Here is a 15,259-nt window from a genome sequence, read left to right as displayed (position 1 = left end):
TGACTCTACATCAAAATGTAGCACAAATCAACATTTTATATCTTCCTCAGTTTACAAAGAAAAGGTGGGCTCTTTTGGAACACACCAGGTCCTTCGGGTTTGGCTAACACACTTCGCTTCATTTTAAGGTAAAGGTGCAACAGTTAGAAAAGACAAAAACGACTTCCATCCATCCATCTTCTATACCGCTTATCCTTCCTTCAGGGTCACGGGGAAACCTGGAGACTATCCCAGGGAGCATCGGGCACAAGGCGGGGTACACCCTGGACAGGGTGCCAATCCATCGCAGGGCACACACACATTCACACACTACAGACACTTTGGACATGCCAATCAGCCTACAACGCATGTATTTGGACTGGGGGAGGAAACCGGAGGACCCGGAGGAAACCCCCGCTGCACGGGGAGAACGTGCAAATTCCGCTCACACAGGGCCACGGTGGGAATCGAACCCCCGACCCTGGAGGTGTGAGGCGAACGTGCTAACCACGTTTATTTTATGAGCATAATCCTACTACTCCTACTACTACCCATACTACTACTACCAGTCCTACTACTACTCCTAATCTTCCTCCTCCGACTAATCCTACTATTAATCCTCCTACTAATCCTACTACTAATAGTACTCCTACTACTCCTAATCCTACTACTATGATCCTACCACTACTACTACTCCTAATCCTACTACTACTCCTAATCCTACCCCTACTACTACAAATAGTACTAATCCTACTACTAATCCTACTAATCCTCTGTCCTCTTGACCCTATACCTTCTCACCTTCTTCAGTCTCCCACACTATTACCTGCTCTCACACACATCTTTAATACATCCCTCTCAACTGGCACATACCCTACCTCATTTAAGCAGGCCCGGGTTACCCCACTGCTTAAAAAACTGTCACTTAACCCTGCCGCAGTTGACGACTACAGACCTGTTTCCCTCCTACCTTTTCCTTCCAAAATCCGTGAAAGAGCTGCTTTTAATAAAGTCTCAATTTTTCTCACAGAGCAACCTCCTGGACACCAAGCAATCAGACTTCAAAAGCAGTCACTCCACGGAGACTGCTCTGCTTTCCGTCACTGAAGCCTTACGACTAGCAAGAGCAACCTCAAGATCATCTGTCCTCATCCTACGCGACCTCTCTGCTGCTTTTGACACCGTGTCTCATCAGATCCTCCTGTCAACTCTCTCCAGCCTGGGCATCACTGGAACGGTTCTGCGCTGGGTGGAATCCTATCTCTCAGACAGGTCCTTCAAGGTATTGTGAAGGAGAGATATTTCTGAAACTCAGCAACTCAGAACTGGGGTTTCTCAGGGGTCAGTTCTGGGTCCACTGCTCTTTTCTATTTCTACTACATCTCTAGGGCAGGTGATTGAGTCTCATGGCTTCTCATATCACTGCTATGCTGACAGCCAGCTCTATTTGTCCTTCCATCCTGATGATCCATCTGTTTCTGCACAAATCTCTGCTTGCCTGTCAGACATCTCGGACTGGATGAGGGAACACCACCTTAAGCTCAACTTGGCAAAATCTGAGCTTCTCGTCATCCCAGCCTGTCCCTCAATCAACCACAACCTCACTGCACAGCTTGGCTCAACCACACTCAAGCCAACCAGGACGGCCAGGAACTTTGGGGTGATTTTTGATGACGGCTTGACCTTTACAGACCGCACATCAACAACTGCACGGTCCTGTAGGTTCATTATGTACAACATCAATAGAATCAGACCCTACCTCACCAAACAGGCTACATAGATACTAGTCCAGGCTCTTGTCATATCAAAACTGGACTACTGCAACGCACTACTCTCGGGCCTCCCAGCCAGCTCCATCAAACCCCTTCAGATGATTCAGAATGTAGCAGCACGCCTCGTCTTCAACCAGCCCAAAAGAACCCATGTCACACCCCTTTTCATCTCCCTCCACTGGCTTCATGTAGCCGCCCGTATCAAATTCAAGACCTTGATGCTCACGTACGAGACCTTGTCTGGAACAGCACCCTCCTACCTCAACTCTCTACTGAAGGCTTATGTTCCCTCACACAATCTGCGATCGGGTAACGACCGATGTTTAGTAGTGCTTACTCAGCGTGGCTCAAGGTCCCTTTCCAGGACCTTCACACTAACCGTCCCTCAATGGTAGACTGAACTTCCAACCTCAATCCGGACCGCAGAATCGGTCACTATCTTCAAAAAACAGCTAAAGACCCACGTCTTCCATGAGCACGTAACTAACCCCTAAAATGCCAACCCCACATTATCCTAATAAACATTTTTTTAAAACACCTACTCTGGCTCTTACACATCTACTCTGCGCACTTTGCTTTTCTAGCGCTCAATTAAAAGATCTTGTATAATTGCACTACTTGTATTGTTCTCCGCTTGATATATCGCTTTGCTTGTATTTCCTCATTTGTAAGTCGCTTTGAATAAAAGCGTCTGCTAAATTAATAAATGTAATCCTCCTCATACTGCTCCTACTCCTTCTACTACTAATAATCTTACAACTGCTCCTACTACTAATCCTACCCCTACTACTACTAATCATACCCCTACCCCTGCTTATCCTAGCCCTACTACTACTAATCCTACCCCTAATACTACTAATCCTACTCCTCCTACTACTAATAATCTTACAACTGCTCCTACTACTAATCCTACCCCTACTACTACTAATCATACCCCTACCCCTGCTTATCCTAGCCCTACTACTACTAATCCTACCCCTAATACTACTAATCCTACTCCTCCTACTACTAATAATCTTACAACTGCTCCTACTACTAATCCTACCCCTACTACTACTAATCATACCCCTACCCCTGCTTATCCTAGCACTACTACTACTAATCCTACCCCTAATACTACTAATCCTACTCCTCCTACTACTAATAATCTTACAACTGCTCCTACTACTAATCCTACTCCTATTACTACTAATCCCACCCCTCCTACTAATATTACTATTACTAATCCCACCCCTACTACTAATAATAATCCTACTCCTCCTACTACTAATAATCCGACTACTGCTCCTACTCCTAATCCTATTACTACCAGTACTAATCCTACCCCTACCACTAATCCTACTACTAATCCTACTCCTCCTACTACTAATCATACCCCTACCCCTGCTTATCCTACCCCTACTACTACTAATCCTACCCCTAATACTACTAATCCTACTCCTCCTACTACTAATAATCTTACAACTGCTCCTACTACTAATCCTACTCCTATTACTACTAATCCCACCCCTCGTACTAATATTACTATTACTAATCCCACTCCTACTACTAATAATAATCCTACTCCTCCTACTACTAATAATCTTACTACTGCTCCTACTCCTAATCCTATTACTACCAGTACTAATCCTACCCCTACCACTAATCCTACTACTAATCCTACTCCTCCTACTACTAATAATCTTACAACTGCTCCTACTACTAATCCTACTCCTATTACTACTAATCCCACCCCTCCTACTAATATTACTATTACTAATCCCACCCCTACTACTAATAATAATCCTACTCCTCCTACTCCTAATCCTATTACTACCAGTACTAATCCTACCCCTACCACTAATCCTACTACTAATCCTACTCCTCCTACTACTAATAATCTTACAACTGCTCCTACTACTAATCCTACTCCTATTACTACTAATCCCACCCCTCGTACTAATATTACTATTACTAATCCCACTCCTACTACTAATAATAATCCTACTCCTCCTACTACTAATAATCTTACTACTGCTCCTACTCCTAATCCTATTACTACCAGTACTAATCCTACCCCTACCACTAATCCTACTACTAATCCTACTCCTCCTACTACTAATAATCTTACAACTGCTCCTACTACTACTCCTAATCTTCCTCCTCCTACTACTAATAATCTTACAACTGCTCCTACTACTAATCCTACTCCTACTACTACTAATCCCACACCTACTACTACTAATCCTACTCCTCCTACTACTAATGATCTTACAACTGCTCCTACTACTACTCCTTATCCTACTCCTAATCTTCCTCCTCCTACTACTAATAATCTTACAACTGCTCCTACTACTAATCCTATTACTACTACTACTAATCCCACTCCTACTACTAATCCTACTCCTACTCCTCCTACTACTAATAATCTTACTACTGCTCCTACTACTAATCCTATTACTACCAGTACTAATCCTACCCCTACCACTAATCCTACCACTAATCCTACCACTAATCCTAATCCTACCACTACTAATAATCTTACAACTGCTCCTACTACTAATCCCACCCCTACTACTAATCCTATTATCGTCATGTTTTTCTTTTGGGTATTTTAAACATTTTCCAAGGCCCTTACTGCCATTCCCACTTCCGGTAATCGAGCTGTGCGCATCTCATCGCCCGTTGTCCTGAACAATTTTGGATATTTTCATCACTTCTTCATTATGGGTGAGATATATTTTTATTAATGCTACACATATTTCTTCTCTAATTCTGTTTGTTTATATATTTTTTGGTGCTTCTTAGACATTCTGTGAGTATATGCGTGTCTGTGTTTCTCTTGAACATTTTTGCGAGTGTGTGCGTGTCTTTCTCAAAACGTCATATGAGTGTTTTTTTTTTTCAATTTTATGCTTTTTCCATGTCATGTATCGATACCTGTTTCCTACATTCTTTGCATGTGCTTGTATATGTAACTTTGTGAATATTTTTTTTTAAAGTGTTACCACCGCTGTTTTATTTAATTTTTGTCCTTACTCTCTGATCTCTGTCCAACTGATCAACACCCACCCGCAGCTGGACTTTCTCTCTGTCGGCTGCTTAATCTCACAGGCCTGGGTGAATATATACGTCATCAGATGGCTTATTTGGCCATTGACGTTACAGCTCTGCTGGAACGTCTCTTCTCCTCACCTGTACCCAGCGGGTTTCCTTATTCTCCCGCTTATCGTATCATTCCCTCAGTGACCTATGTTCATGCTTCCACTCAAACTGAAGCTCAACTTCTTCCCATAACTTCTGTGGAGGGCCCGTTTATTCTTTCCTCTGATGATGATAGTAGCTTTGCTACAAACACATCATATGACCTTTCACCTACAAATTATTCTCCTACAAGACCTATTCCGTCCCCTATTCCCAACACTCATGTTTTCCTGTGTCTTAAATTTATTCCCACACTACTACTACTAATCCTACTACTGTACAAATAATCCTACTCCTCCTACTTCTAATATTACTACTGCTCCTACTACTAATCCCATTACTACTAATCCTACCCCTACTACTAATTCTACTACTACTACTCCTTCTCCTACTACTGCTCCTATTACTAATCCTACTACTAATCTTATTACTAGTAATCCTACCCCTACTACTAATTCTACTACTATTACTACTACTACTCCTTCTCCTACTACTGCTCCTATTACTAATCCTACTACTAATCTTATTACTAGTAATCCTACCCCTACTACTAATTCTACTACTATTCTTATTACTAGTAATCCTACCCCTACTACTAATTCTACTACTATTACTACTACTACTCCTTCTCCTACTACTGCTCCTATTACTAATCCTACTACTCATCTTATTACTAGTAATCCTACCCCTACTACTAATTCTACTACTATTACTACTACTACTCCTTCTCCTACTACTGCTCCTATTACTAATCCTACTACTCATCTTATTACTAGTAATCCTAGCCCTACTATCACTACTACTAATCCTCCTCCTACTACCGCTCCTATTAGTAATCCTACTCCTACTAATACTACTACTATTACTACTCCTACTACTAATCCTACTCCTCCTCCTACTAATCCTACTACTAATCCTACTACTAAAAACCTCCTGCAAAAGACCTTACTGAATAATAGTGCTTATAGAATAGTTAACACTTCAATAAAATGTGCTTCAATCTCAAAGGATAACTGGCAAAATGGTGCCTCTTTACCCATGAATAAAAATATCATGTGTGAGTCTTGAATGAGCTCCACGTCATCATGCGCACGCAGTCCGATCCCAGCGAATTATCGTTTTTTTTTTCATGTGGTTTGTATTCTCACAGGAAACCATTTCCTCTAAACCATTCCTATGGCGTACCAGTATACAACCAGTAACATACCAGTAACAACTAGGACATGACGTAGTATTTTTATTTATTCTATTAGAAGTAAAAAAATTAAATAATTAAAAAAAGGTTCGAACTATGAATTACATTGTTAATGAAGGAACGGTGTGACTGTGAACATATTTGGGGAGCAACGTGCGAGTGGGAGCTTTACACAATTGAAGTGCACGGATGATATGGGTTCAGTACTCTATTATTTAGAACACACAAGTTTCTTGAAAAACAGGATGCTTCATACATAACTCCAGCAGTACCACAAGAGGTAATGGCCATGATAATTCTTTCACCACATCTTGTGCTCTTATATACAGGGCTGATATGACTTGCTTTACAAATGCATTCACATGTATAGTTTAGAATGATATGTGGGATTACTATTGCCATCATCATCATGATCAAATCTTCAAATAAATGCTTTGCAGAAACAATGCTAAAGCTCCCCCCCTTAGTAAATAAATGAATGGAGAGGATTCTAATACACCGTCTACAGAAATATGACTCGGATTGAACAGATGATGTGTTCTAAACAGATACAAATAGCAATAGAAAACGTCACACCAGCGAGAGGCTTTTAACTTTCATCTGCTATCTTTAACATGAACGGGGGCAGTGGTGGCTTGGCAGTTAAGGCGCTGGGTTATTGATTGAAAGGTCGGGGGTTCAAGCCCCAGCACTGCAAAGCTGCCACTGTTGGGCCCTTGAGCAAGGCCCTTAACCCTCTCTGCTTCAGGGGCGCTGTATCATGGCTGACCCTGCGCTCTGACCCCTGCTTCCTGACATGCTGGGAGATGCGAATAAAAATTTCACTGTGTGTGTATATATACACATATACATACATATGTATGTATATATGTATGATCAATAAAGACTCATTATCATTATGAACACTAGGGTTAGTGCAGGGTTAGGGTTAGTGTAGTGCTATGCATTTACAATACAGTACATTATTTTGACCTGGTCAAGGTCACGGCTATTGGACCCAAAAAAAAATAATAAATAAATAATAATAAAAAAAGTGCCACAACACATCTCTGCTACAGACCAATGGGCTGTGATGTATTTCCATTCTGAAGAAGTGCGACTCTTGCTTCTCCGGTAGCAATCTTTACATTCGGCCGTACAGAGAGACACCAACATCTAATGTTTGGTTTATTGGGGTTTATTAGCCCCCCCCAAAGTCTTGTTAGCATGGGGGTTCATTTCTATTAAAGGGGTCATATGATGCTTTTGAAGGTTTTCCTTTTCCTCCATCTGTTTGTGCATGTATACGATCTGCAATGTTACCAAGCTCATAGATAGAACGAATCCCTTTGGAGAAGACTATGAGCCTTGTAACTTTGCAGATCGTATACATGCCCATCCCGAAACTTTGACCGATGCGTTTTAACATTTCTCTGTTAGATAGAATAAAGCCTTTGGAAGAGAACACTGCTCCAGACCTGCCTAAATCACCTCGTTTGAAGTACAGATATCACTTCCACAAACGTCTACATCTACAATCTGAATTATAAGCATAATGCCGGCATAATTTCTTTAAATTAATTTTGAACTGTATTTCATGTTGTCACTTCAGGACATAAAGTTGTTACGGCGAAGAAGACAAAGTAAACCATTAGAACATCGTATCTGAAAGGTAAGAGAGTTACAAAATTTAATCTTAACACTGTGAAACCTTCTGCTCAAGTTGCGCTTGCAAAGGTGGTTCCGATTGATCAGCTCGATCGTCCGCATTTTCAGAATCTGACTCGGGCTCGAACTGATACCGCAGAACCGATATAAACTGTGTTTATAATTACTTTAGACGCCTTGGAAGCTGAAGCTCGCGATTACGGTAAGGGGCGTTACATTTCCGACACGCACAAGGTTTTTGGCCAATCACAACGCGATGGGTCAGCTGTCCAATCAGAGCACTCTGGGCTTTTCTGGAGGAGGGGCTTTGGAGAAACCGGAACTCAATCAGAGTGTGTTTCAGACAGACTGAGAATAGAGGTACTGCAATAATGTACAGTATGTGAAAACTAATGTTTTTTTTTTTTAACATTAAAGCATGTTAACGTATTCTACAATATTACACCAAATAAACAAAATAACGACCTTTTAAAATCATCTTATGACCCCTCTCGTAGGTATTTTCTTACCTTCATAGTTCACGTGTGAGGAGGCATACAGTCCGACACCTTTCTGCAGCTTATCGAGTGTTCTTACATATACGATGAAGTTATACGTAAGAGCGAATGATACATGACGACGTTCATTTTCAGGAGCTCCTGCAGACACCGGGTATAAAATAGCACCGCTGTCACGATAGCAGACGAGCCGGAAGCAGAAGTGCTTGCGCAAGTATCCCATTATGAACTCGAGTGATGTAACTGGTGCTGGGAAACTTTTTGCAGACATGCTGACAGCGCCGGCATTTCTACCTCTGGGTTTTCTCCAGCTTTTCCTCAGGCATATGTTTCAAGTTTAAATCCAGTTACAGATATGGATATTTAGAGCACCAAACAGATACGGATACAGATGGCGTCTTTATGTTACGCCTCTAATAGTCTTCAATATATTAAGGCCAGGAGTTAAGTTTATCAAGATGTCGTGGCAACTACTGTATTTTAAAATGACTGAGAGACAAAGAAATGAATAGAATTAGACCATAAGAACCAAAGCCACAAGAAGCATTATCTTTTAAGGGCTTATAGCATACCTCCAGCTGTGTGTGTGTATATATATATGCTGTACAGTCTTGCCAAATACTCACCAGCCAGTGTTTCCCAAAGCGATAGAGACAGAACTGAGCAGCAGGTTGCACTTGGATTCGCTGATAATCGCTTCACAGTTCGCTCCAGGAGAGATGACCACAAATTCCCGCACTCCATACCTACAGCAAAAAGTGCATATATAACAGAGCTAAACTATTATAGGCCCCCTGACGCAGCTCCACATTGAGGCCTACAGACACACCAGTCAGAGTTAAACTATTATAGGCCCTCTGACGCAGCTCCACACTGAGGCCAACATGACGGAAAACCTTTCTATGTTTACTCCTATCAGCTGCGTTTACATGGACAACAATAACCCACTCTTAATCCGATTAAGACCATACTCTAATTAAGAAACTACCATGTAAACAGCAATTTTTACTTACCTTAATCTAATTAAGGTCATACTCGAAGTAAGCAATAATCTAATTAAGACAGGTGGAGTACTCCTGTTTTAGTCGCATTATGGACGTGTAGTAGTGACATGTAAACACCTTAATCACATTATGAACGTCGTGTGGGAGTTTTCACCGCATTTTGCGACAGGACACGATCGCACACGGCAGTTTTACGTTTTACGGCGAACAAGAGAGTTCGGCTGTGTCCCAAACCGCATACTTGCCTACAACAGGCCTGTAGTGGGGAAAAATACATCTATCTCGGCTACTATATAGACGGTAACTACGTGATTTGGGACACACCCACCGCTTCAAGCAGTCGTCTATTAGCACGTATAGCATGACAAATAATTAACTGCACTTAAAGCGTTCGTAAAAAATATAAATAAAAACACCCAAAACTGTATACGGTACCATAAGGAAGACGGACTGTATGTTGATACGTGAAATTCTGGAGGGACGTCGGACGGCGTGGCGCGGTGACGTAATGACGCGGGCTGTTAATCTAATTATGTTCTAAAACACGTAAAACGGGAACATGACAGGAGTATTCTAAAAGCGACTCATGTAAACACCTTAATCACATTATTATCTTACTCAGAGTAAGGTCAATAATTAGATTACTGCTGTCCATGTAAACGTAGTCACTGTTGTAATTTCAGACATTTTTGCAATTGCAGCTTATTTTCTAAATCTTATGTTTCAAGAGAAAGAATTAAACCGGTACGTCACCCAAAACATTTGGATCTAATTTTTGCATGTATTTTGAGACAGTAGTTCCTTTCTAGAAGATATAAAACTTTTGTATGCTTACTAGGTGAGAAAAAAAAAAAAAAACTCTGCAACTTATAGTCTGGAAAAGGCAGTAATTGGAATTGTAATATACGTTTTGTGTTATTTCTATGTGATACTTTCCACCATTGCACATTGTTGCCATAGGGCAACAATTTAACAACTAGCTTGATAAAAAGTACTCTTTTTTTGCTTTTTATTATTATTTTTTTATTACTTGAACTACTTCAAGTAGTAAAAATGCATAAAACCATTTTTTTATGTAAAGGTAATAATTCACGCAGTAGAGGGTTAAGATGAAAATCCTAACTTTCACCTATCACAGTAAATACAGTATATAAGTACATGCTATATCTATCCATCTATCAATACAGGAAAGTGTACAACTCTGGTTAAAAACCTCAGTGGTGTTACTAACCATCTGACAAGGCAGTGCGCCCTCGGAGGAAAGTCGTTGTTCATGCACAGCAGGTCCTGCATGGCCAGAGGAAAGGCATCTGGAAAGAGGACATTATCTGATTTTAGTCCGATTTAGGAAGCCAAGAGGCTTTACCATCATTTCTAACCATCGTCTACACCCCTGAAACACGGTCCTGTTTGTAACACAGCAGACAAACAGCTGTTTGCCCGTAATTTGAGGTCTCAGACAAAGCAATCCTATACTCATTTAACCTGGATAAGTTCTCTCTCGCTTCACCGAACAGCGTTTAGTATTTATTTCGGTATGGACAAGAATATCCTCTGTACGTTTTTCTGGCACACAGCATTACCATTGTAAACTATAGGAAATATCGTGGCAACCATCACTGCAGTTAACGCACCTTCTTCGCCGTCCTCCTTCCCCTCGCCCTCGGAACATTCCTGTTTCAGGTAATGGTGCGTGACGGAAAACTTGAAATCGGCAAAGTTGATCTCGCGTGACTTCTCCTCCCATGTGCCTGTGGTATATTCTCCCTAAGCCAGTTTATTTTTTTAAAAAAAACAAAAAAAAACAACGAAGTCATTTATTAGAATTACGTGTCATCTATTAAATGCATCACCAGTGTGTTTTGTTTTTTTTTTGTTCTTTTCAATATACTGGATTTATCTGTTCTCTCACAGCCATTTTCTCACTCAATTTCTGTTCCACACACTCCATTTCTCTGGACTGTCTTCCCCTTTCCTGTCCCCTAGATCCTTTAATCAATCACTCGTCCCGCTGTACCTCTCCTTCGCTCTCTCCCCTCGTTAAACAGGCTTGAAGCCTTATTTCGGTAAAATCGCGACTCCTACAACAATTTTAAAAAAATGACCCAAATTGGTCCAAACCTTCGATAAAACATAGAATTAGCAAAAATTTGTGTTGGAGATTGGAAAAAGACCAGACCACACGCATGTTTTTTTTCCCCAAACCTCAACAGTCTAGTTTCAGGGAGTCGCACTATATTCTTGGCTAGAAACCGATGTCTTCTTCTATTGTAGCCCATCCACATCGTGATTTAAAGTGTCGTGTATTCGGAGTAAAGAATGATTATTTGAGTTAGAGTCAGCTAAAACCAGTCTGGCCTTTCTCCTCTGACCTCGCTCATCAACAAGGTGTTTCCAATCAAAGAACTTTTTTTAAGTACCATTCTGTGTGTGAAATTCCCAGGATGTTCTGAAATACTCAAACCAGCCCATCTGACACCAACAACCATGCTACGGTCAATGTCGCCGAGATCGAATTTTCCTGCATTCTGATGTTTAACGTGAACGTTAACTGAAACCCGTGACCTGCACAGTATCTTCCTGATATTATTATATTAGCATCTTCACGACTGCACCGCTGCCGCCGAATGCCTGGTTGAATGGATGATTGCTTATTAGGTGTTCCTAATAAAGTGGCCGGTGACGGCACGATTGGACAAATTCAGTCTGGAAGAACTCACCTTTTCGGGTGGCTTGCCAACATTACTGCCAATCAGTTTCCAGTCGTTCAGCACTTCTTCGACTCTGGACACAAACCTGAACGCATCACATGGTTAACATACGTTAGAGCAAATACAACAGGACAAATCATGTTTAAATTGTTCTGTATTTCAATATTTTAAGGAAATCTATCACTTGTCCATTGTAGCAGCAGACATCCTGCACTTTTTTTTAAAATTTTTTTTCCTCTCTAAGTTTCATTCTTAAGTCGTATTCAGACAGGATTAGTGCTCCATTTCCAACAAACTCATCCATGACAGTCCCGTCCAGAGATTTTGGATTGTGCAGGCGAATATGCTGGAAAATGGTAGTCTTTTGATCACCGACACTCGGCGCATTTAGCCGTTTAAGGGAAAATATATCGCGAAATGACAGGATACATTCTCAAAAATAAAAAAAAAACATTTCTATGGATTGCATCACTTTGTGACTCTATGTAGTCTTCACGGGGAGTTTACTCGAAGCAAAAAAAAAAAAAAAAAAATTAATAATCAAAGGAAAGCGCACAAGTCTGCAGGCCAGAACAAAATGACAGCCTCGTTTTATATTTGCAAATAGTAAATCATCATGAATGTTGTTTTCTGATCCAATAAGGTGAGCACGCGTGAAGCAAACATCGTTCATCACAAAGTTGTTCAAATGTTTCACTAAACACATCAAAAATCAAGCCCACCCAAACAGGGTTTTAGTTTGCTCTTAAATCTGATTACGTTGATTCATACAACGGTGAACCATGCAATTTCCGGCATGTCCACGGAACAGTTTCCGATACGCCACGATGGGGGAATTTGTATATATTTTTTTTTTATTTTTAAACTGTCCATGCATAATGTCAGATCTTCCTAATTAATGTACATACCAAAACAGCAGGTATTATCCATCATTTCCAGACTGAGTCATGGCAGTGAGAAACTTTTTAAATAGATTACATTTTGTTGAGCATAAAGTTGAGCAGTTTATCTTTAAGACTTTACAACACTGACTACGTTTACATGGACAGCAGCAATCTAATTATTGACCTTATTCTGAAGAAGACAATATACTGATTAAGGTGTTTATACGAGTTGCTTTTAGAATATTCTTTTCATGTTCCCGTTTTACACGTTATAGAACATAGAACAGTTGGTCTTCGTTATGGTACCGTATACAGTTTCGGGTGTTTCAGTTTTAATTTCACGAAAGCTTCAAGTGCAGTTAATTATTTGTCATGCTATACATGCAAATAGACGACTGATTGAAGCCGTGGGCTGCGTCCCAAACCACATACTTACCTACTGTATAGTAGCTGAAATACATGTATCTCGCCTACTATATAGTAGGTAAGTTCGCAGTTTCGGACGCAGCTCTCTTGTTCGCCGTCAGACGGTTGAGCACTGCTGTGTTTGTACGTGTCCTGTCTCAAAATGCGGTGTAAACTACCACATGGCGTTAATAGTGTGATTAAGGTGTGTACATGTCTGTAATGCACATCGATAATGCGGCTAAAATAATAATATTCCACATGTCTTAATTTGATTTGTGTTTACTTCGAGTATGACTTTAGTTGGATTAAGGTCATCAATAATCGCAGTTTACATGCTAGTTTCTTAATCAGAGTATCGTCTTAATATCAGATTATTGTTGTCCATGTAAACGTACTGACTGAAAGCCATGTCAATTCATCTGATGTGTGTGTCTGTGCGTCCTGGGGAAAAACCTAATTGGTCATGGTCAATTCAAACACATGCTCATTTATGCAGTAGTTATCCAATCAGCCAATCATGTGGCAGCAGCTCAGTGCATAAAATCATGCAGATACAGGTCAAGAGCTTCAGTTAATGTTCACATCAAACATCAGAATGGGGGAAAAAGTGTCCATCTTTGTGATTTTAACCGTGGCATGGTTGGTTGTTGGTGCCAAATGGGCTGGTTTGAGTGTTTCAGAACCTGCTGATCTCCTCAGATTTTCACACACAACAGTCTCTGAGCTTACACAGAATGGTGTGAAAAACAAAACATCACTGAGTGAGCGACAGTCCTGTGGGTGGAAACGCCTTGTTGATGAGAGAGGTCAGAGGAAAATGGCCAGATTCGGTTCGAACTGCCAGGAAGGATAGAGCGACGCAAATAATCACTCTTTACAACCGTGCTGAGCAGAAAAGCATCTCGGCACACACAAAACAAACATCGACTTTAAGGTGGATGAGCTACAACAGCAGAAGCCCATATTAAGTTCCATTCCTGTCAGCCAAGGACAGGAATCTGAGGCTGTCGTGAGCACAGACTCACACAAACTGGACAAGATGCATAAGATGAAAAAGATTTTTATTTGTATTTTTAACTGTTTCTCCAGCAGCTTCTGAAATACTCAAACCAACCCATCGGACACCAACATCTATACCACGGTTAAAACCACAGAGATCACACTTCTTCTTCATTCTGATGTTTGACGTGAACATTAACTGAAGCTCTTGGCCTGCATCTGCATGATTTTATGCACTGTGCCGCTGCCACATGATTGGCTGAATAGATAACTGCATAAATGAGCTGTGTACAGTGAGTTACCGTGTCCAAAAAGTTAAGCTAATCAGAAGGAAGTGTGAAGGCACATGAAACCGCTCAACATTTTCACACTATCCAAAATTCCCAGCAGAAGGTAGTTCCCATAAACCGACGTGTATACGTGCAGTCTGGTTTTTATCACAGCTGGCTTGACCACGGTCTTTAAAAATCAAGGCCTGTGTGCTGCGCTTGATGTTATGGTAAATGGTCTGCACTTATATAGCACTTTTTTAACCTTAGCGGTTCTACAAAGCGCTTTACACTGGTTCTCATTCACCCACCCACCCACCCACCCACACACACCAATGGTAGCAGAGCTTGGGGTTCAGTCATGACCCCCACTGGGAGTCATGTGGGCCAGGAATCGAACCGCCAACCCTACGATTAGCGGACAACCCGCTCCAGCTTCGACTGCTATTTTCATGCTGAGAAATGTCTAAGAGACTTTATATAAGGTTTTTAAAATCTAGTTTTCTTAAAAACTCTAAAATCGCATGAGGTTTGACTTTCTTAAAAATGTATTCCCGCGTGTTGATAAAGAGAGAGTGTCTTTATTGGGCACGTATACGTTACAGCACAGTGAAATTCTTTTCTTCACATACTCCATCATGTTAGGAGGTTGGGGTCAGAGCACAGGGTCAGCCATGATACAGCGCCCCTAGAGTAGAGAGGGTTAAGGGC

General features: G+C 41.0%; 1 protein-coding gene across 2 annotated transcripts in view; it reads right to left on the bottom strand.

Moving 5' to 3' along the window:
- rab3gap1 (RAB3 GTPase activating protein subunit 1) overlaps positions 1 to 15,259 on the bottom strand; it is a 110,793-nt gene that overhangs the window by 90,884 nt on the left and 4,650 nt on the right. For both annotated transcript variants that reach the window (XM_053626485.1, XM_053626484.1), the window contains exons 3-6: positions 11,998 to 12,073; positions 10,912 to 11,044; positions 10,509 to 10,587; positions 8,900 to 9,019 (exon numbers count right to left, since the gene is read on the bottom strand). In XM_053626485.1, the coding sequence (XP_053482460.1) occupies positions 8,900 to 9,019; positions 10,509 to 10,587; positions 10,912 to 11,044; positions 11,998 to 12,073 (408 nt within the window). The remainder of the gene's footprint in view (positions 1 to 8,899; positions 9,020 to 10,508; positions 10,588 to 10,911; positions 11,045 to 11,997; positions 12,074 to 15,259) is intronic.

This window comes from Ictalurus furcatus, chromosome 6 (assembly GCF_023375685.1).
Source record: "Ictalurus furcatus strain D&B chromosome 6, Billie_1.0, whole genome shotgun sequence".
Taxonomy (NCBI): Eukaryota; Metazoa; Chordata; class Actinopteri; order Siluriformes; family Ictaluridae; genus Ictalurus; species Ictalurus furcatus.
This window is presented reverse-complemented; position numbering and strand designations above follow the sequence as displayed.